We start from the raw sequence: 22,298 nt of genomic DNA on the forward strand, positions 1-22,298 counted from the left end.
CTTGCTCCTGTCGATGATGATTTGGTAGAAATGACTAGGGCTGGTATCTCAGGTGTAGTAACAAGGTTACTGTTTGGCTCTGGAAGGTTTTCTTTTCTCTTGGGTCATAATAAAGAAGTCTAACAGATTTCTTTCAGACTCCTTAACTCCGCCAAAATGTCTAAGAGTACCGTCACCGTTTGACTTTCACTGTCCTCCTTCTCTCCTAGACCTTGTTTTTTCTCTGCTGCTTTTTCTTCTTCCTTTCATTTCCTTCTTCTTGCCTCTTCTTCTTCTTGCTGTTGTTGTTGAAAGAGAAAGGCTTGTTCTGCTTCTTTCTGCTGCTGTAAAAATTTCTCCAATTCTTCTTTCTGTCTTTGTTTAAAATCCTCTACGTTTGGTAAAGAAAGAGAATGTGACAAAGGTGCTGGTACCAGAACAAGTTCTTGCGAAGAAGAGGGGAAAATCAACTGAATCCCAATTAAAATCAGTCTCTTCTGGAAGTAAGACTGTGTTGACTTTGGTAGCTGCGGCTATGCCATCGCCTCTCTTCTCCACGGCACATCTATATACGGAATGTGACGTCACATGCACCTCTCTTTGGATTGGAAGACAGACTCCGTACTGTGACTGAATTTTGTAACGCGTATTGGGACTGGTAAAAAAAAAATCAATCGTTTCGATCCGCTCTTCCACTATAAATAACAACGGTTCACTTTCATTCCCTTCGCCTGTTCACGTCACAAGATGCGAATTAACGTTGAATCATCTACCCTCGTATCATCAATGATATTCCGTACTGACTTACCCATGTATGTCAGATCATCATGGATCACCGATACGAGCGTTTGGAAAGAAAGAATCTATGTGGAGAGACAATGTTGTCTGAAGAGAGTCTTCAGCTGGTCCAGAAGTCAGAAGAAGTTTGAGGAATATAAGAAAACCTATGCGATGCCCTCTATGTTAACGGAATGATGTTAACAAACAAAAACAGGGACAATCATGTGCCTCGAAAAGATATTTTATTCTCTTTGCCTAACAAACTTTTTTGTCGATTTTATACATGTAGTTTAGGTGTGATAGATTGATCTAGTTTTTTTTCCAGCTGTTTGATCCGATTGAGGTCAGACCCTTGCAACATTTTTGCCAATCTCCAGTACCGTGACATCACCCCTCTCCAATTCCTATTGACCCTAGATAGTCCCAATCCATTGACGCTATACATTCCATATGTTAAATCCCCACTGACCTTAGAGTATCCCACCCATGTTAAATTACCATAGACCCTATACTACAAGTACCCACTTTTAACATTATGTCACATAGACCCTATAGTATCCCACTATACTGCTCGTCTAGAAGTCTTGCCAGAAAATGAGACAAGTAAATTTAGATCGTGAGGAAATTCTAGATTGAATTATAATCGGTTTCAGTGATGACAAATATCTCTCTCTCTCTCTCTCTCTCTCTCTCTCTCTCTCTCTCTCTCTCTCTCTCTCTCTCACTTCGTTGTACAGGGTGACAAATTTGTGACTGCATCTATCAACACACCAAATATTTGCAATCTAGTGTTGACAAGACATCAGTGAAATGTACAAAACGCACTGATATGCGTACAAGGCCAGCCAAAGGCGACATATTGTTACAGTTTTATTTTAGTAGACCTTGAAAACACGAAGGCCAGAGCGAGGTTATCCCGGTGTCATTACTCAAATAAACAACTGACTTCATTACAATGGTTTTAATAAGGAAACACTATATATTGACAGTCCTGTAAAAATTAAGCTTACTTTTCAAAACAACTGAACAGCACAATGAATTCACAGAATCCCACATTATAATCAAGAAATCACAGTACACTGAGACAACATTTAAATAAAGATAAAACGCACACTAATTTATATTGATGCGTAATCGTCTTTTGAAATTTAGGGGTGGGGGTAAGGAGACGTGTGCTTTAAAACGGTCACGTTTATAGACCACTCATAAATCTCAACTCCGTCCGTGTGGATATATCAGACAGTTTGCCAGTAGCTACCCGTGGGTCAGTATTTATTCCCGGGTTCGCTCTCCACCAAATACACGGCCGCCATTTATAGCCTGTCATGTGCTGAAATTGGCGTTAAATCCCACAAATCCAAACCAAACCTTTCAAAACTTAAGAAGCATTTAGCCTTGCATATGTATGTTGCTGAGATATGAATACTCAATTTGCATGTCTCTATTTGTTTGATTTCCAGATAATATACAAATGCTTGTAATTAATCCAAACAAATAGATCTCGTAACGAAGTCGTCATCATAAACCAATCTCCACGTCTGAATCGAAAGTTAGAGACAATAAGTGAAAATTACTGTTGCAACTGACAAAACTCTGCACTTTTCCGCTCAATATTGGGGGAAGAAAAAATAAAATCCTCTTTGCAAGCCTGTGTGTTCCCTGTGTCACATGAAACAGTACACTTTCAACATAAATTACATTTTTCGCAATACACCGTTTTACCTGTGTGAAAATATACTGTAGATGATATATGATAAATCTGTCATAGCAAATGTTTGAAGGAAAGTACAGATCTCTCTCTCTCTCTCTCTCTCTCTCTCTCTCTCTCTCTCTCTCTCTCAGTATACAACAGCATGGCCTTCAGTATAGAAAACCATACAAATTCGTGCATTTTGAAAAGCAAAACTAAAATCAATCTCACTGTTCTTTTAAATGATTTATTCTTATGTTCAAAATCCCTTTAAAACCAAATTACATGATTTATTATACAATTTTTATAGTTACAAGCTAGTTTTCTACCTGTTTATTTACATGTGATTTTTGTATATTATTTCGCATTTGAAAATGTTTATTGGCATGCATCTGGATAATGAGGATGAGCGACTGCGTATTCCATTCAGTGAAGATTGCGTCATCTTGCGTCATCTTAATTTTCAATCACCCAATAGCATACGGAGGATTGCACAACATGCAGCGAATGCGCACGGATGTCACGCCTGATGATCGCGACTGCACGATTTTTGACACAAGTATCTGTATGTTATCCAAATGTGAGTTCATTCACTTCTCAACCTGACGCCACAAAGCTACACCTGGAGCACACCTGACACTTTGAACCAAAACTGAGGTTCCGAATTTCTACTCCGCGGCAGAGATGGAACGCTTCTTACTCTATTCTGTTCTCATCTTCATATTTTGTTATCTTTCCGCAGGTAAGATATTCAGTTCGTCCGTCAGTTTGTATCTCTGAAGGGCATGTCACATTTTTTTCCTGTTGATGTTCTCTCTCTCTCTCTCTCTCTCTCTCTCTCTCTCTCTCTCTCTCTCTCTCTCTCCCCCCCCCCCCGCCCCAATTCTATTTCATTGCGTCCTCGATAGGCGGGGCTGGGGAGTTGATCAACTGGACCATTTACTCGGCCTTTAATTCTGCCTTGTTATAACTGTATTTATGTGGTATGTATCCCTGTTAACCAGTAATAACAGGAACATTTTTGATCTGTAACAATATCTTTAGCAGGAAAAAAAAAGAAACTCGCGATAAATAAATGATAATTTCTCCACACAAAAAAAGATCGTAATTTCTGATTTGAACAGACCATAAATTTTAATGCGTGTGTGTCGTCTGTATAATGTCAATCAGTATACTGGAATTCCTAATACTCCTGCCCATTTGGATGGGCATTGCATGTTAAAATGTAGAATTAACAATACTTTGTATTTTATCCATATTCATTGCGACCAGCTACCTTCGCCAGCAAACAGTTCAATTTGTAAAGTTTGGAATTTGATTCAAGAACACAGTATAGTGCGTACTCGTATTCCTGAATCGCTACGTTTATTCAGGGCCGGCGCCAGACTATCTGGCGCCCTAGGCAAGGTAAGATTCTGACGCACCCCCCACCCCCCGAAAATATCAATTTCAAAAATTTATAAACAATAAAATAAGGAGTTACCCCCCTCAATTTGGTTTCCGCGGCAAAATGGTTTCGTATACGCGTGATTCCACGGAAAAACTCGTGGCCTATAAAAACACGCGAACTTAATTACGTCCTGAAAGTTTCGTATACGCGCGATTTTCACTCACTCATTTTACTTTTTCCGGTCAGCCTGGTGTTTCGGTCAGACTGAATCTACCTGATTATTTGTCCCTGTATGAAAAAAAACTAGGATAAAAAACGACTCTCAATAAAACTGAAATTTATTTATTTATTTTGTTGTTGATTTGGAGAAATGCGCCCCCTAAAATCAGCGCCCTAGCGGCTGCCTAGTTTGCCTATATGGTAGCGCCGGCCCTGCGTCTATTAATATCATAGAAGTATTTGTAACTCTTAATTTTTTTTCAGCAGGATTAATTTTTTAATTATTAAGTTTGAATGAAGCTCTACTAATCCGCGTCTAAGATCAATAATATACAATTTATGACACTTAAAAGACTTTTTAAAAAAAGACAAAGATGTACAATTGATTAGTCAAGCAACAAACAGACATTGAATTCGTTCGTTTCTTCGTTCCATCTTTCTTATGACGTTTCAAGCGGAATGCTTGTCATCTATAACTGAATTTCAGTACCAGTTATAATGCTCTGGGTATTGATATATTTTCTTGTCTAAGTGGTAAAACTCTTGCTCTGCAGCTTTGGTGACGTGTTATATTCCCAGTCTGACCACACAATACAGATCATGATCAGGACGAATTACTTCCATCTTTAAAAAATCAGAATACACAAATTTACAAAATGATGGAAGGGACTGACCAATGGATATTTCAAGTTGTTGAGGGTCCGTTCGTTTGCTCTCAATATACCTTCCTTTTATCTGAACATTTCTTTTTTAGAGTTATCAAAGTTCCATTAAATGTCGGACACCCAACCATTTTATTTGTACATTGATGAGAAAAATGTTTTGTGGTCAACTAAAACCTCAATTCAGTTTGTGACGATCAGGTTAATCTATCGGTCTAAATGTGAGTGAGTCGTGTCAGATAAGCAAAACCGGACTGTATATCGTGCCGTTAATCTGGATACTTTTAGTGGATTTCATTTCGACAAGTTTAATTGGGGGTGTTGTATATTCGTACAGGGAAGCCTGGCTAGCTCAGTTGGTAGAGCTCAACTTGACCTTCAGCTGGCACGACACCGCCATTTTTGTGCAGAGATGACGTAAAAGTTACATGTGTTCATAATCCAGAGTCCGATAAAGTTGCGTTTTTTTTGGGGGGGGGGGGGGAGGGGTTCGTTATGCGTTATTTTCGATTTATGTGCAGATGTAACTTTCTAATGTCTGTATTGGTTTGTATTATAACATACATATTCAGTAGCGTAAAAGAGTGGGGTGGGGGCAGTTAGCCCGTGCGCCAGTGGTCTTTGGGCACCAAAACCCACGGACACCAGAGGTCATGGAGCACCAATCCACGATATATATATATATATATATATATATATATATATATATATATATATATATATATATATATATATATATATATATATATATATATCCGATCTTACTCTGAACAATGAAGATGGTGTATGAATAACGTTTATTGGAATAAGTTACCGTCAACAGCCTAAGTGTGTATTGTTCCTGTTGATAAATGTAGGAATTTGATTGTTGAATTTCATGCAGCATGCATTGTACGAGGACTCGCGTGTGGTGGCTAATCAAATTTATATTTTTGTTATGAATCGGCATGCTGTTAAGTACTTTAGGCTGTCGCTAAAAGGTTACTATAAGCCTGCGACAACGATGAAGGTTGTGCAGCAGATTTTAAGTACAATGATTTAAATGAAAATCAAAATAAAATAAAATCTCTTGCTTTTTAGTGATATATAATAGAAATGAATTTTCTTTTATTTATATATTGTATGCCCAGTCACGGTAGTTTGGAAGGTAGGTTGATTGTTATAACGGTATTTCAACACATTATTAAATAGATTAAAAGTGCAACAAAATGTATTAATAAGCACAATGGCTAATGCTTATCAAAAGTTCTTTAGTCTGAATTTTCTTATACTGAAAAATATTTAGAATATTTACGACAGACTCATGAACAGAAGCGTACTAACGAAAGTGTAGGGACGGGGCGGTTGCCCCGGACGCCAAAGGTTCTGGTGCGCCAAAACAGCTGATACAAAATTGTATAAAATCGTTGTCAGGCCATCTTCGTCGCCCCGGGCTACATTTACCCTTAGAACGTCACTGCTCCTAAAAACTTGCATGTGATCTGTGTATTCAATGCTTATATCCTGGTTATGTTTTAAAAGACGGACAAATGCACTAGACTTTTATCTACTGCAAAAATGTCCAATATTAATGGTATAAGTAACATTTGTAGAACGAATTTATTTGTAAACATTCTCTACCTAACTGTTTATCAAAACTATGAAACTATGTTTTTAATATTCATAATGTCTCCAAACCACCCACTCAATATACAGCTAAACTCTGATGCAATTATAAGGAAAGTGTTTATCTCACCGTCCATCCTTTGTTGAGACCACATTTGACATTACACAGTCGGAATGATGCAACTTTCATTTCAGATCTCAAACAGGTATCGTATTTCTCTTGCATAGTATGCACTGGTTGTTACTCATTGACGACTAGTGCAGTATGATGCAATGTTATTATGTGGTTTCTTTCATTTGTCCGCACCTGTAAACTTAATAGATCTAATAATTGTTGCTCACGACACTGGATCTAACTGTTGTTTACGACACTGGGGCAAATCAATGCTTTTGTAAAAATTTCTTCGTGTTTTCTAGTAACTGCGTATGATGATGCAATGTTTCGACTTTTGATCAATAAAGAATTCAATATGAGGTCTGGTTTAGCTATTGGCAATTAACAAGTGAAATTCCCTTCGATGAAGATGCATGTACCTGTAGAGCTTAATTACTTCGATTATTTACATTACATAAAGAAACGAACATACCACAATCACTACTACTGATGATAATGACGAAGATTTTTTTTTGTTGTTTTCGGGTTTAGCGCCATTTCTCAGCACAAGATACGCAGCCGCCAGGATAATGGTGAAGGAATAATCCGACAAATACTAGTTAGAACCACCGACTCACGGGAACCTACTGGCAAGGTTTCTCGCATTCCCACATTGACCGAGCCCGAGGCTCGAACCCACGCGGACAGGTGAAATGGCACTGATCGGTAAAGGCGAGGGCTTTAGACCACTCGGTCACCCGGGACCCCAAATAAGAATAAAATCAATACTGGAACACGCAGGGGGTTCTTAAGCACCTTACATCGAGCGATTCGAACATCTGTGTGAGGCGGACTCGAGATAGATCTTTGTCCCCTTTTCCGAAATCCTCCAGGCAATAATCAGTGTCAACTAGGGATCAATAAACACGCTAATAACACAAATAATTTCGCTTCAATCAACTGCTGACCAGATACTGACGTGATCCTAATTTCACAACTACAGGTTTCTTGATTTGTTTGATTTTCGGTACTCTTTCTCTAAGCCGTGCATCGATATTTCATGTTACGTACTACGAAACATGACACATACAATTGGATACACATAATTAGATCCATCTCGAATGACCAAGCACGTATACGTGATAATATCCCGTAAATTCCGCATGCAAAGAAATTCGCGAGGAGCCATTTTATGAAACTAATTTATGCTTCCATAAAGTCTCGTGATTACTGTACATTATAACGCATGTTCCAAGGAACCGGTTAATTAGTCGGTTAGAGAAATATCTTCCAAACACCGACACCACCCCACCCCATAAAGAAACAATCACAAAAACATAACAGCCATCAATGGAGACATGAATACAAATATCACAAACTATAGATTGTATGCAATAAGTTTCTTAGGCACTTTGGTGGTGGGTGGGCGCCATGTTAGCTCAGTTACGTATAACATCGGACTCGTAATCCAAAGCGCATGCCAGCCGAGTAAGCTCCCTGCGTCCTGGGAATCATGTCGACAGGGTCGTGTTAAAAGTACCGTTAAAATCCAAAACAATGTCCTTTCGGGCGGTGGCAGAGTTGACGACACTAACAGGGTAAACCCGCTCGCGAATGTTACTGCAAATTATTTACCATGCCACGGACTTTGTGAATTTGCAGTGGACTTGACAATTTGCAAATATTTTTTTCCGTTAATAAATTGAATTTTAGTGCATATCATGGAATTTTCTAAGCATTGTATTTCATTGAAATGTATGTAACATCATTAATTATTTTTTTTTTTTTTTTTTTTTTTTGTGCTTTGTGGATTTAACGCTATTAGCACATGATACATGGCGGCCAGTATATCTGATGGAAAAAGAACCCAGAAAGACCCCAGGAAGATCGTTAAAGTACAACTGTAAACGGAATGAATGTTAAAATTAATAAGAAAAATGTTTATGAAGTCCAGATTTATTTTGGGAGTATACAGAATCATTTTTCAATTTTTAACATTACTGAGAATATTGTTGAAGCCACAAAAAATATATGGATTAAGTGCTTTGAGCTTTGAAAATCGTTGAACTAGATGAAATTTAATTTTTGCTAATTTCCAAGTTGGGGGATTCGGCCGATCTGGTATACTTTCATTTAGTAATTTTATAATGTATTCAGTTATGTTTTAAATATAGGTCACTGTTTTCAGAGACCACCTTGCTCCTTAACCCTTTTAATTTGTTGAGCTATTGGGCATTGTACAAAAGCCATCCATCAATGGAAATGAAATTTTTAAATATGAATACCTAATTGCTCAACACTTCCTTGAATTTAAATGTTTCCTTGTTGCTTTGTTTTACAAAATCTGTTCATTTTTTTTAAAAAAGTAAGCTGGTTGGATGGGTGTGAAATTGGGCAGGGTGAAAAGAGGGCTGACAAGATTTAGGATGTTGCTAATGTCAGTGCGAAAAGAAAATTCAAATGTTTTCCTCCATTCTTATAAAGTTTTAAATTCGATGATAGTGACAGTATCAAAAACATCTTTATGTAAGTCTCGATTTTTAGTTTAAAATAAAACATGAACATTACTGAGTGAAAATTATTAGCAATGCAAAATCAAATTAACGAAAATGACCATTTTTATTCATGTCTCATGCATATAAATTTTGTAACGGGAGTTTTTAAAATTTGTGATGCACATTTTCTGTACAAATTCCAAATTCATGTTTTACCTCTACACCAGAAATTTGCATAACTATCCAAATAAAATTGCACAAATGTACTAAAGATTTTTGCCGACAATGACAATTTTCTTATCTTAATGACGAAATATGACAGTATGGTTTGCACACCATGCGCTTTGCTGGCCCTTTGAACGTAGATTTTATAGTAGTAGGGAACGAGTGATATTGGTTGGGCTTTGTATGGCGTGTCCCATCCCCCTCTTCGTCTCGGGTATTTTGACTTTTTATTATATTTCAGCACAAGGTCGGAACTATGGGGAGTTGAGAAGTAAATGTACCGGACTTTCGACAGAAAGGCCGTTTCAGAATCTTTACGTGTCAGCCTGGTTCGGCTACGGAGATGTTGATTTAAACCTTGGGGAATGCATTTCGCTTCAATGGCACACAATTATTTTTACGCGTATTGCTGGTCTATAAAACGTCCAAATCAATACAATGCAAAACTTTTCGCGACTGTGGTCGGTTCCATATTTGCCGAATGGAGAAGAAACGACAACAACTACAACTATGGCGGTGTATATTGCGCGTAATATTTAAATTATTCTTAACACCAAAAGACCAAGGAGTATTTAATCCTTAGTTTTAATCCTCAAAGTATAACCACAGCTTATGAATGATATATATTATGTATCATGCACTCCGATGTTTGGACTCGCTTAAGCATTTCACCTTTTTAGAAATACTTTCATACTGATATCTCTCATGACTTTACAAACATTGGTTACTTTAGCAAATTATGGATAAGAAATGGTAATGATAATTTAGATTACGTGCTACCACAGATTTGACGCCTGGTTCCAGTAGGAGACCGGTCACAATTAATTTTCCTATATAGTCTCTTCTTTTGTTTATCAGTACGGAACTTTCCACTGTGTGACAATCAATGCAAATTATGTTAACCGAAAATACCTTCAAAGAACGACTTCACGGTGAAGTTCTTTTCGTAGGTTCACCGGCATTTCTTTGAGAACTAGACTGTAAACAAAGCAATGGAACACAATTTCACATCCGGATCATCACCTACTCCATTGAGTCAGATAGCGTTGTTTGATTGGTTGAATGTTAGGGATGATGTCATTTAGAAATTGTCAATATTCCCTCACATTCCTATCGAGCTTGCATCCAGACGATCCCTTGTCATAATGCTCGTGTAATACTTCACCTATTTTGACGCACCTCAAAAATCTTAATGTGACACCACTGTACACGTGATTAAGAGAAAATAATATATTACAAAGCAACATCAATAACACATAGAAAAAAGTTTATAGGAGAAATTAATGAAATTTAACCTGGAATTCCTAATTGTTTTTTTTTTCTGGTCATAATTTAAATTTTGAAACTGAATTTGTCTTAAAAGCTAAAATCATATTGGAGAAAATCGTGTTCGTATTATAAAATTGTTGCATATAAAAATATTAGGTTTAGTTTATAGCTTTTTTCAAATACTTAATTACCATTGCGAACATACAGAAACTTGATGAGTGAATGCACCGTTTTTGGAACTTTAAAAACTGGTTTGCATCATTCATAACTTGTTTCTCTAGAAGTGCAATTAATCTAATGCAATACAGTGTTACAGGGAAAGGTTTTATTTTCATTTATTATAATTGTTGCTATTATGAAACAAATGTAAAAGTAATATATTTGTCAAAATAAGATAAATGTTTGGATTCCCTTAAAGGTAATCCCACAGTAAGACATGACCCTGATTGTTTTTCGGTTGCTGTCTTACTGCCTAACAGCAATTTGATTGTTCTGAGGTTGATTAACATCAGAACAGGAAGTCAGATTTAAGAAATAACTTGCACATTTGACAGCCCATATCGATGCTTTTCTACTAATTAAAATCATATCGCTTTAGTCAAGACTTTATTTACTCTGATGTCTTTTTTTAAAAAAAATCAAATTTTGACAAGTAATTGAACAAGTTTCCAAGTTCTGTTGATGTACATTTCAGTTGGCTTGAATGCAGTGGAAGCTGTGAGTGTCGAAATTGGTCAAAAGGACAAGCATCTTGTACAAAAAAGACTTTCTTTAATATTATCTTTTTATTTGTTTCTTAAGACATACTTCAACTTTATCCTCGTCTGGTATTCCCAGCTTCCGTTGCAGTCTAGATGGCTTCAATGTAAGTTGATGGATCTTGAAAACATGTCAATTTGCTTCTGTTGGACTTTACAAGAATATGAACATCACAGAATTGTCACTTTACACATGGAATTGATGTAGCTTATTAAACAAAGTATTTTGTTTTAGGTGTATCTCGAGACAGGGCCCGATGTCCTCAAAAGGAGTTCCAGTGTCTAGATGGCAGCAAGTGCATCATAAAATCAGCACTATGTGACAAAGAACCAGATTGCCCGGACCACTCGGATGAACTTGTCTGCCGTAAATTGTTTCATCTCAAATAGATTTATAGTCCAATTTAATTAATCAATCTTAATTTGATTTATATACTAGTTTTCTAACACAAAATTAGTGGGAAGAATATTTAGAACTAAATTAAAATGTAAACTTTATTTAGGCATTAGTTCTGGGGTATAAACTAGGCTACAGTTGATTGGTGCCTAGATTGATAGTCCCAAGATTTAAAACAGATTGGATGGATTGCTTGCTAGTTAATATTGGAAGAGTTGTATGACTTGGGGATTATGGTTTGGGGGAGGGGTGGCCAACCTTTGTTTCGTTATATCCTTCCCATTGTAACAAAGGAGACAGATGTATTGCAGTCTTGTTCTTTATTGGGTCGTGGACTCGATTTTTATACTTCTGCCCCAGTAGAGACAGGGTTATATATAATTCTTGCCAGTATGTCAATCCTTCCATCCATCACATAACTAGTCTGCAGTTTATTGTGATTGCCATGATGAAAGTTTGTAAATATTCATCACCTCAAGATGTGCACAGTTAAATCACATAACTCTGAGAGTTATTGCCCTTTGTCCTGCAGCTGAATGCGGTGTATGAGAGAACGTTGTGGACACATCTTTCTTGCTGTTGATTGGAATCTTTGATTCATGGTAATTATCGTAATTGGTAATTATTGTAATAATTTAAACCTGTACATATTGAAACAATCAGCGCATCAGAGGAATGTACTGTAGTTATAACTTACGTAATATAGAACAGGATTGTGTGAACTCGACTATGCCTTAGTTATTGATGGATTTTGATTTCTGTACAGGCTATTGTCCTGCTGGCCTTGCATCATGAGGCAACTAGCTGCAATTTTACTCCTGCAAACTTCCATTGTGCCAGCTTGCTCTCGGGTAAAAGATCTCAAATAAAGGGGCACGTCTCTGTAACTCTTTTTGTAAGGAACCTTAACACTTTCTAAGGAACCGTAATTCTTGTCCTAAAGAACCATCAAAGTGTTTGTGATGTAGGATTAGTTGCAATTTTATGTATTCTCCCCCCCATCCCCCCCCCCCCCCGTTCCCATTTCAGGCTCAGGGATGTAGAATAAGCCTGATTCACCTGCCTGCACTTTTCAGAAGGTGACAGATGGAATTTGGGAGCTGTGATTTGTATAGTTTGAATGCCAGACTGAAAAGGTACAGGTTGGTTACCAGTTACACAGGACTTGGCACTTAGCTCCAGTTGCCATGGCACTAAATATCATAACCTACTTGTTGCCAGGCTGTAAATTGCCAAACCATGCCTTGTACACTGGAGAACACTTCATGGCAAAATAAAATCTAAACAATGGGATCTATGACCATACCAATATACAAGTTACTGTGTTATACTGACATGTGTTATAATGAGGGAGCACAAGACAAGGTTGTAAATATGCTATGTAAATCAAAGCACAAGGGACATATACGAGTCTTTCCAAAGTGCTTCATCCATAATTTTCACACAGTAAGAACATTTAAAATTGATCTTAGTTATGACCATAGCTGCAGTAGCTGAGTTGGTAGAGCAACCAACTTGTAAGCCAAGGGTCCTGGTTTCGATAACCATGTAGGTCAGCTGCCTCAGTGTGTTCTTGAGAAAGGTACTTGGTTCTCATTTCTTCTGTATGATAAAGCCATTAAAGCCAATCATGTTTTAAGTGTCAAAGCCAACAAAAGACTGACAAAAGAAAAAGTACGATTAAGTCTTAAATGCAGCAGTTGTGCAGTGTTTCTTGGGCATTAAAAAAATTCTAAATGGCACATGCAGATATTGGCAACATGTAATATTTGGCAACATGCAGATTCTGGCAACATGTAATATTTGGCACATGCAGATATTGGCAACATGTAACTGCACATGCAGATATTCACAACATGTAATGGCACATGTGGATATTGGCAACATGTAACATTTGGCACATGCAGATATTGGCAACATGTAATATTTGGCACATGCATATATTGGCAACATGTAATATTTGGCACATGCAGGTATTGGCAACATGTAATTGGCAACATGTAATATTTGGCAACATGCATATATTGGCAACATGTAATATTTGGCAACATGCATATATTGGCAACATGTAATATTTGGCAACATGCATATATTGGCAACATGTAATATTTGGCAACATGCAGATATTGGCAACATGTAATATTTGGCACATGCAGATATTGGCAACATGTAATATTTGGCACATGCAGATATTGGCACCATGTAACTTGCACATGCAGACAATTGCAAAACATGTAACTGCACATGCAGACAATTGCAAAACATGTAACTGCACATGCAGACAATTTCAAACATATAACTGCATATGCAGACAGTTGCAAAACATGTAACTGCACATGCAGACAATTGCAAAACATGACACATGCAGATATTGGTAACATTTAATGGCACATGCAGATGTTAGCAAACACATGCACTGATATTGGCAACAGATAGTGGCACATGCCAATATTGGCAACATAAAAAAGCACAATAGTAAGCTACAGCCCTTCACTGTCACATTTAAATATGGGTAGATTTTTAGGTTTCATTCATTGTTTTGGCTTACAAAGGTAAACCGAAATTGTAAAGAAAGATTACATTCATTTGTTCACTCAGTACAGACTAATTGATCTGACTGCTGTATATGCTGCATAGTACATAGAATTGCAGCAGTTAACCACTTTGGGACATTTGTTTTATGATACCTTTCCATTTGAGTACAACCTGTATATGCCATCAGATCTTTGTTTACATGTAAGTTGTGCTGTGTCCTGACTGAGACTGATTCACCAAGTCATAAAAACACTTGATTTTGCTATTCATGCCATATCACAAGGTTCTTGTTGATCAAGGTTTCTGTGTGCTCAGTGATTAAGAACTAAAGGAGATGTAACTTTTTCATGCTTAGTACTTAAAAGATGAAAACTCTACCAAAATTGATAGCAATGGGTGCATGCCTTTGCATCCAACACCAGTACCAGGAGTGATGGTTCAGGTAGTTGGGTGTAAAGAATGAACACAAACATGGAATAATCCTATGGATTATAACCCATAATAAAGACTTGTGACCTATGACCCAATTTATTATTTTTTTGATTGTGCAGCAATTTAAAATGAAACCAATTTGGATGGAATTCCATGACGGCACTGTGTATTCAGTTCTTAACTGTTCAAATGCTTATATTGCATAAAGAGTGAAAATAATTCATACAATTTAAATCAGCAGGAAATGCAACATTGTATGAAATTATTGTAGTAATTTGGAGGAATTGTGTGTTGTTTATAATTGTGTAATAAACAAGCAACAAGTTCTTACAAAATTGTCAAACAAGAAGCAGATCCCCATGAAAGGAAGAGTCCAATAAATAATTTTCACCCCAGGGACAATGTTCTGGGAAAGCTGGAGAAACACCATGTACCAAAAGGTTTGTTACTTAGGAAACATAGCTGTACTTAAGCAGCATGTGATATTACAACAGTGGTTCCCCTTTGCCACCTCTTTTGCACTGAAAAGCTGACTTATACATAAAGTGGACCTCACTAAACAGACAAATTGCTGTTGTAATGTGGCACAAGATGTTTTCATATCAGGTGGAAACCAGTGCTGAGAGGGGTCTGCAAGAGGGTAAACACTATTAAAATATGGCTTGTCACAATTAGGCATGTGTCTAACAAGTCTGAACCAGTTCAGTTAAGTAAAAAGCAAGAATATCTTAAATTTTACCAAAATCCTGCTTGTTTGCATTTTACATAATACCTAACATTCCTTTTATTTATTTCCTAGCTGTACAAGTTTTCACTTGTGACCATGATGATTCAGTACTGTGCAGTTCAGGGGAGTGTATACCAAAGGAGTGGATGTGTGATGGCCACTTTGATTGTTTGGATGGAAGTGATGAGTTCTGTGGTAATCATACCAACTTTTTTCTTAAGACCTATTCTTGATCTGGCTAGTTAGTTGCCAGTTTCACGATGAATGAACACAAAATATTAATCCAAAGAAAATGTCAAATTTGTCATTCAGATCAATGGAAGTGATTTCATAAGTCATACCAGTCTTAAACGGCTTTCTGTGAGGAAAGGTTAAACTGGCTTCTCAACACACATGACCTCTGAATGGAGGTTTATCTATCAAAACTGTTTCTGATCAAATAATGTACATTAAGCAATTAGTTATTATTATTATCATTATTATTTTGTTAACTCTATGACCAGCAGAACTTCTGAAATGGTCTGTAGTCCAATGTCCATTGTCCATTATCTGTTATCTGTCCATTTATTAGTACAAGATTGTTTTTGCTACTTCTATATTACTTGGAGGATTGCCATAAAACTTTCCACACTCATTCATTCTATGGTCATGTTGATCCTAAATGAAAATGGTTCCACTCATTACAATGCAGTGGCCATTTTCAAAATATTATCACAGTGTTTGGGAGTACAGAATTGTAATTTGAGCATGACACACTATGCTTCAGTCTAATTAAAAAAATCTATCTCAATTTTACGTCTGACAGTGGTTTAGATTTTTTGTGTCATGGCAGGTTGTCAACATCTTAAAAACACATTTACACTTTTCATCAGCGCAATCAGTTTCCTCCGGCAAATTATTTTTTTTTACAAGCCTGACAGGCACCTCACTTAGAATACAAGGCAGACCTGATCACAAATTAGAGGGGCCCCGGTCATCCGGCTGTTAGATTTTTTGAGGACTGATATTAAAATTTGTCCACTGATAATTGATGAAAATTCTAGCACAAAATGCTAGGGGTGAAACGATTTCATCAATATATTAATGCATCAGTACTTTTGCTGTAGTGATACACATATTAATGCAATAGATGGAGAAGGATACAAAACGATACTTACTGTATGTACTGTATGCAAGTTATTCCAGTCTTCAGCAGTCATGAATAATTATTAGTTTGCCTTGTTATTTAAATTTAGAATTCATCTGAAACAGCATTTGCGATCACAGGTACATGTACTCATTTTTATTAGAGAAAATAAGACTATTGAGAATACTATCTCACCATCTACAAATAAACAATGACAAGGTTCATAATTTGCCCCCCCACCCCCACCCCACCCTTCATGCTAACTTTTTCCTAGCAGCTATAATTTCCTTGGATGGCTGTTTTGAATTGATTCACAATGCAAATAAGGTACAAAATGTTCAGGCTAATAAGGTTGTAATAAATTGATTTTGTAATTTTGTTGTTTAGGATGCTATATATTTCATGGAAGTGTATAGTTTACTGTGCTTCACAGAGGTGTCTCGGCACTGTGACCGATCAAAATGTTCAGACTAAGTTGTAATAAATTTTGTAATTTTGTTGTTTAGGATGTTATACATTTTATGGAAGTGTATAGTTTACTGTATTTTACAGAGGTGTCTCGGCACTGTGACCGATCAAAGGGACGCTACTTGTGTAGCAATCATCGGCAATGCATCTCCATGGAGCAAGTCTGTGATGGCTCGCATGACTGTACAGACATGTCAGATGAAGGTGGAGTTTGTGGTAAGAATTTATACAAGAAATTGTGACACTATTTGCATTTGCTGATGGCTGCTTTACACCTCCATGCTTGCAAGACAGAGGTCTAGCTGCTTTTGTAAAAGAACAGATTTACCTAGCATCTCTATATTCATTGTATTTAGCAACCAGACAAATCAATGAAAAGTGTTGCACCACAACAAATGGCAGATTTTTAGGACCTCATTAGAGCAAAAAGCTGCACCATAAAATTTCATTATATTCGTCGACACCTCCAATTTTCAGTAGCTATGTTTTGGGTATAAATTTTACTTGATATAGGAAAAATGATTTTCTCAGTCCTGCTGTTATTGAATTATGGATAGGGTCCTCTTTCCCCATTGTGAATGGGGATGTTATTTCCACATTGTGGATGGGGTCCTATTGTTTCTCCAGTGTGGATTGGGTCCTATTGTTTCCCTATCTTGGTTGGGATCCTACTGAAATCCCAGAGGGATTGTCAGTTGTCTCATTAAGTTCCATGTTTATAGCCATTGCAAAATTCACCCAAGTTTATATCCAACTGCAGTGAATTTATGGTAATAGTAAAAACAAAAACTGAAATGCACTCTATTTATTAAAAATGTTTTTATGTTTGTATCAGTCATCACAAAAGATCTGTTGGAAGAGTAAGGGTGAAGCTTAAAATTCTCTACTTGAAGTAGATTTACAATGTTGAAATTAAGCAAGCATGGAGTGAAATGAAGGTTCTTGCATTATTTTAAGTGACTATGCAGAAAGTCAACATTTTATTTTGAGCAGGACATTTCATCTTAGTGTTTTAAAAGTATTGATAAAGAGCCAAGAATATCACTTACTTTCAAATTTGATAATAACTGTACTTGGTTCTGGCAGTATCGTTAAATTGGTTGTATGCATAATTGTTTGTTTATAGTATTATTAACATTATTTATTCATAATCATAACTTTTAATATTTATTCAGTTGCAAATTATTTTTGTGAAATCACAATTTGTACTTAATGAAGTCGCAGTTTGTATGTATTTTATTTCTATGTGAAATCACAGCTTGTACTTATTATTTTTATGGTATGTGACTAGCTCTGCTGTTATACTTTGTGAATGATTATAATTTCAGGCACTTCTTGCAAACTACTTAAATGTGAACACACTTGCCAAGCAACTCCAACTGGGGGATTTTGTTCCTGTGACAAGGGGTTTGCGCTGGGTGAAAATGGGACACAATGTAATGGTATGTACTATATACGAAACATTGTTACATTATATTGCAAATTGTATGCATTAAGTGTTGTTAGCCTACCTTGTGTTCAGAAATAGTTGATGCTAGAGCAAGTGATAAAGTATAGTATATAAAACTGCATTGGACACGAATATTTTGCAGTGGCAAAAGCAAGAAATTCTGCTCATTCCCTGCCTTGCGAAAGTTAATTTGGGGGGCCCCCTCTCAGTAAATTGGTTGTTGTATGGGAATTTTGTGCTTCCACCAGCCTTTCTTGTTTTTTTTATAGATGGTTTTTCATTCGGCTGAAGTGAAAACATTGTTTTTGTCTGCATTAGTTTTCAGTTTAAGGACCTGTTTTTGAAGTATACACCATACTTTTAATGTTTTGTCATGTTACTGAAAGGAATCTCCTTAACTCATTTGGCCCCGATCCCGTCTGTAGGCGAGATCTGGTTTCTTCATTCATTGGCCGATCCCGCCTGTAGTTGTGATCCGGTTTCTGCATTCATTGGCCGATCCCGCCTGTAGTCGTGAATTGTTTACTGCATTCAGTGGTTGAACCTGTCTCTAGGCATGATGAATGTGTGTTAGATACAGTGTCTGATTGGTTAGAAATGGGTTTATTCCAAGAACTAAACAACTATTAAACCAATAAGAAATGATTTTACTTTCATTTTGTGGAAATTTGAATTGTTCAGAAGCCCAGGGCTGCTGTTTGAGAGCAGTTTAGCTACGCATGTTCTGATGGCAGACAAAAGTGATTTTTGATGAGAGCAAAAATGAGGAGTTTCTCGGGTTTGATCTTGAAAATATTGAGCAAGCTGAGGAAAGATATGTTAGGCAGTTGGATATTTTGTGAGATTTAGATTCGGACATAGAAGTTTCTGAGATGGAATCGTCCGAAGATGAGGATGCTGACAGCGATGATAGAGTTATTGCAGATAAACGTTGCACATAATTTTGTAAATCTGTATAAATAAGTTGTGAAAGACTTGGACAAATAGGAAAAAAATATATCACTGTGTAGACAAATTCATTTGGAATAAATGTTGAAAATTCCATGGATTTTGATGGGATATAACAAGAGAAATTAAGGTAAAAGTGAATGCATGTGCACGATGTTTTCAAAAATTTTCAAACAGGTAAAAACTCTGGAGCACAAAAAAGCTAGACACAGCTTAGTGCTTCTGAGGCATAGCAGCAGAGATACTGATAACAGTGCTGGGGCCTAATGAGTTAAACAAGTTAACTGATGGTAAAGCCTGCTTTCATTTGGTCAAAAGAATGACATCTGAACAAAGTTCAAAAAAGTTTACCTATGATCCAAAAGTAAAATATATTCATGGTCAGTCAACTCAAAACACAACTCAGAAGCTTGATGAAATTTGACATGAAGTATCCTGGCTAAAAGGCTAATAAGTTGTAAAATGTGCTAGCCATTACAAAATGTTTGGGTGCCCCAAGGGGTAGAGTGGTCTAAAGCGCTCTCCGTTGCGGATCACTGCCATCTCACCTCTGTCTCTGTGGGTTCCAGTCTCCGATTTGTCGAATGTGGGTATGTGAGAAAGCTTGTCAGTAGCTACTTGTGGGTTGGTGGTTCTTTGGGGGGTTTTCCCAGGTTCTTCCTCCACCATTAATGCTGACCGCCATGTATAACCTATCGTGTGCTGAAAAATGGCATTAAACCCTACAACAGTAACAACAAAAAGTTTGAAAACCTTCAAATTTCATAAAAACTGTTGAACCCTAGTTTGTCTTCACAGCTGCCTACTTCTGAAAAGAAATGAGGAATTACTCAATGCCACCTTCCTTACATAAATCAGTGAGGGAAGATTGTCATATTGCTATTTAAATGGGAAAGACTTTGCCTTGACAATGGCTTCTGATCATATTCAACACTGTACACCCATTGTCCAGGGCCGGCCCCACTGTACAGACCTGTTACAGATGTCCCCAAAAAATCTTTTCATGTCCAACAATCTTATCAAGAAATGTACAGTTCTTTCAGATAAAGGGCCAGAGAAATTTTACAAAAGACAAAGCCACCATGTTTTTTTTTTATTGAAGACTGTTTCTCATTTAACCAGCCAAGAACACATAGACTTGAGCTTTCAAGCTTCATCAACCTTTTATATGGACACCATGATTCAGAATGGAGATGAATTCTAAATGCTATTGAAGATGGAAACTTCATATTAAGTCTAGACTTGCAAAGATGCTTAATTCCCTTTTATGATAGACAAATCCTCTTGGAAATTCCAGAGATTGAAAGGATACAGTAATACAGTTCAGGGCTCTCTATTTTGGACTTAACCTCAGTCCCTGGGTCTAAAACAAAAATGGACAGAATAGTGTATTGGGATAGAAATCAGGGACCATCTCCACTTGTCACCTAGCTACTAAGACATTGTACAACAAATCACAAAGTGAATTATATTTTAAGTCTGGATATGAATTCTCATATTTATCTTCTACTCTGCCTTTAATTCTGTTAACAAGGAAGGATCTGACATCATCCTGTCTCAGCATTTCACACATTTGGGAATGTAGCTCAAAATGCATGAGAAGAGGGTCTGTCTTCCTAAGGAAGGAGTCTTAAAGATTATTGAGACACAATCTTCAATACCAGCAAAGAATTGCATCTCAGCCAAGAGATTTCCATTGGCTACTGGGCCTCCTCAATGCAGCAGTCCTGTGTCATATTATATGACACCGTTACAAATGATCATGTTGTGCCATTAGTGACTGAGCTTTGCACACTGGAGCAAACAATCTTGTTATCCAGTTATATGAAGAAGCTTACTTGTCTTACAGTAGGTGTTGCCTTGCCATTCAAGCCATTAGGAATCCCATTTTGTATGGTTGCTAGCACAGAGGGCTGGAATTGTCACTCCTGCAGCCATCATCGAAAGAAATTAGTTTGGATCTTTGCATCTGTCACCTAAATCAAGGCAAGGATGGATGCATGTCATTGGTGGCACAAAATGCTACATGAAAAGGGCATACATACTTATTCAATCTGACAAATCCAGTATGGTGATTTATCTCAGAAATGGGGGGGTGAGGGAATCAACAGGCCTGTGCTATTTTATTTTCTCAGGTGGTACAATCAACAGCAAATTCATTCAGTTCATTCACATTCCAAGTACTCTGAATGTATTGGCAGACTCATTCTGCTTAAATCGGCTACCCCAAATGATTAAATTTTCCCATGGTATTTAGTCAGACTGAACCTCAGTGTCTGACAATTCCTGTATCTTTAATCCCAGGTCCAAAGACTGTTAGCCTGCACTCAATCCATTGATTGCAATGGTTTAGACATGTACACTTATCTTCAATCCTAGATCCAAGGACCAGTTCAGTCAACACACTATCCATATATTGCAGTGATATGGACATGCATGCTTATTTTCAAATGCAGATCCAATGGCCAGGTCGGTCTACTCATTCTATGGAATGGTAATCCATATAATTATCCTCTTATTCCAAACATCCTGCAGAAAGCTAGAGAATGGGAGTACTGCCTCATTCTGGTTGATCCTAAGATGGGAAAAATGGGTTATTAAACCTGGCAATGGAAGTCTTGAATCAAATGGGGTTTTTTTTCCTTTCTTGCTCATACAGTGATGATAGCAGTTGTTTTGTCCAAATCAAAACCTCTGTCTGGATCATTTCAAACAAATCCATTGGAGCAAATATTTCTCGAAGCAAATGGTTTATACAATCTGTGGGTTATTGGTTCTTTTTGAGGTTTTCCAGTGTTCTACCTCCACCAAATATACTGGCCGTAATACATAGCCTATCATGTGTTGAAAAATAGTGTTTAATCCATAACATCCAAGCAGTTTGTTTACAAGCAACAAAAATGGAAACAATGACAGTATAAGCACATAATGTAAATGCACACAAAGGAATCCTTGCATAAGGGCATTGTGACTCCCATTTTGTTTAAATGACCCATTTTTTTTGACCCAGTAGGGGTCATTAAGCCCCATCTTTTATACTTCTGGTTTG

At 37.0% G+C, this 22,298-nt stretch overlaps 1 protein-coding gene across 3 annotated transcripts in view; it reads left to right on the top strand.

Moving 5' to 3' along the window:
- The first annotated feature begins 2,944 nt into the window (after positions 1 to 2,944).
- Positions 2,945 to 22,298, top strand: part of LOC149779246 (vitellogenin receptor Yl-like) — a 102,182-nt gene continuing 82,828 nt past the window's right edge. Inside the window, exons 1-5 of one of the 3 annotated variants that reach the window (XM_089939827.1) lie at positions 2,945 to 3,191; positions 11,402 to 11,533; positions 15,330 to 15,452; positions 16,936 to 17,067; positions 18,180 to 18,293. In XM_089939827.1, coding sequence (XP_089795953.1) covers positions 3,134 to 3,191; positions 11,402 to 11,533; positions 15,330 to 15,452; positions 16,936 to 17,067; positions 18,180 to 18,293 — 559 coding nt within the window. In that variant the 5' untranslated portion in view covers positions 2,945 to 3,133. Of the gene's footprint in view, positions 3,192 to 11,401; positions 11,534 to 12,066; positions 12,166 to 15,329; positions 15,453 to 16,935; positions 17,068 to 18,179; positions 18,294 to 22,298 lie in introns of those variants that run through there. The other 2 variants (XM_089939830.1, XM_089939828.1) reach the window with 2 other exon arrangements.

The sequence above is a fragment of the Sinohyriopsis cumingii genome, chromosome 17 (genome assembly GCF_028554795.1).
Source record: "Sinohyriopsis cumingii isolate HCF-2022 chromosome 17, ASM2855479v2, whole genome shotgun sequence".
In the NCBI taxonomy this organism is placed as follows: Eukaryota; Metazoa; Mollusca; class Bivalvia; order Unionida; family Unionidae; genus Sinohyriopsis; species Sinohyriopsis cumingii.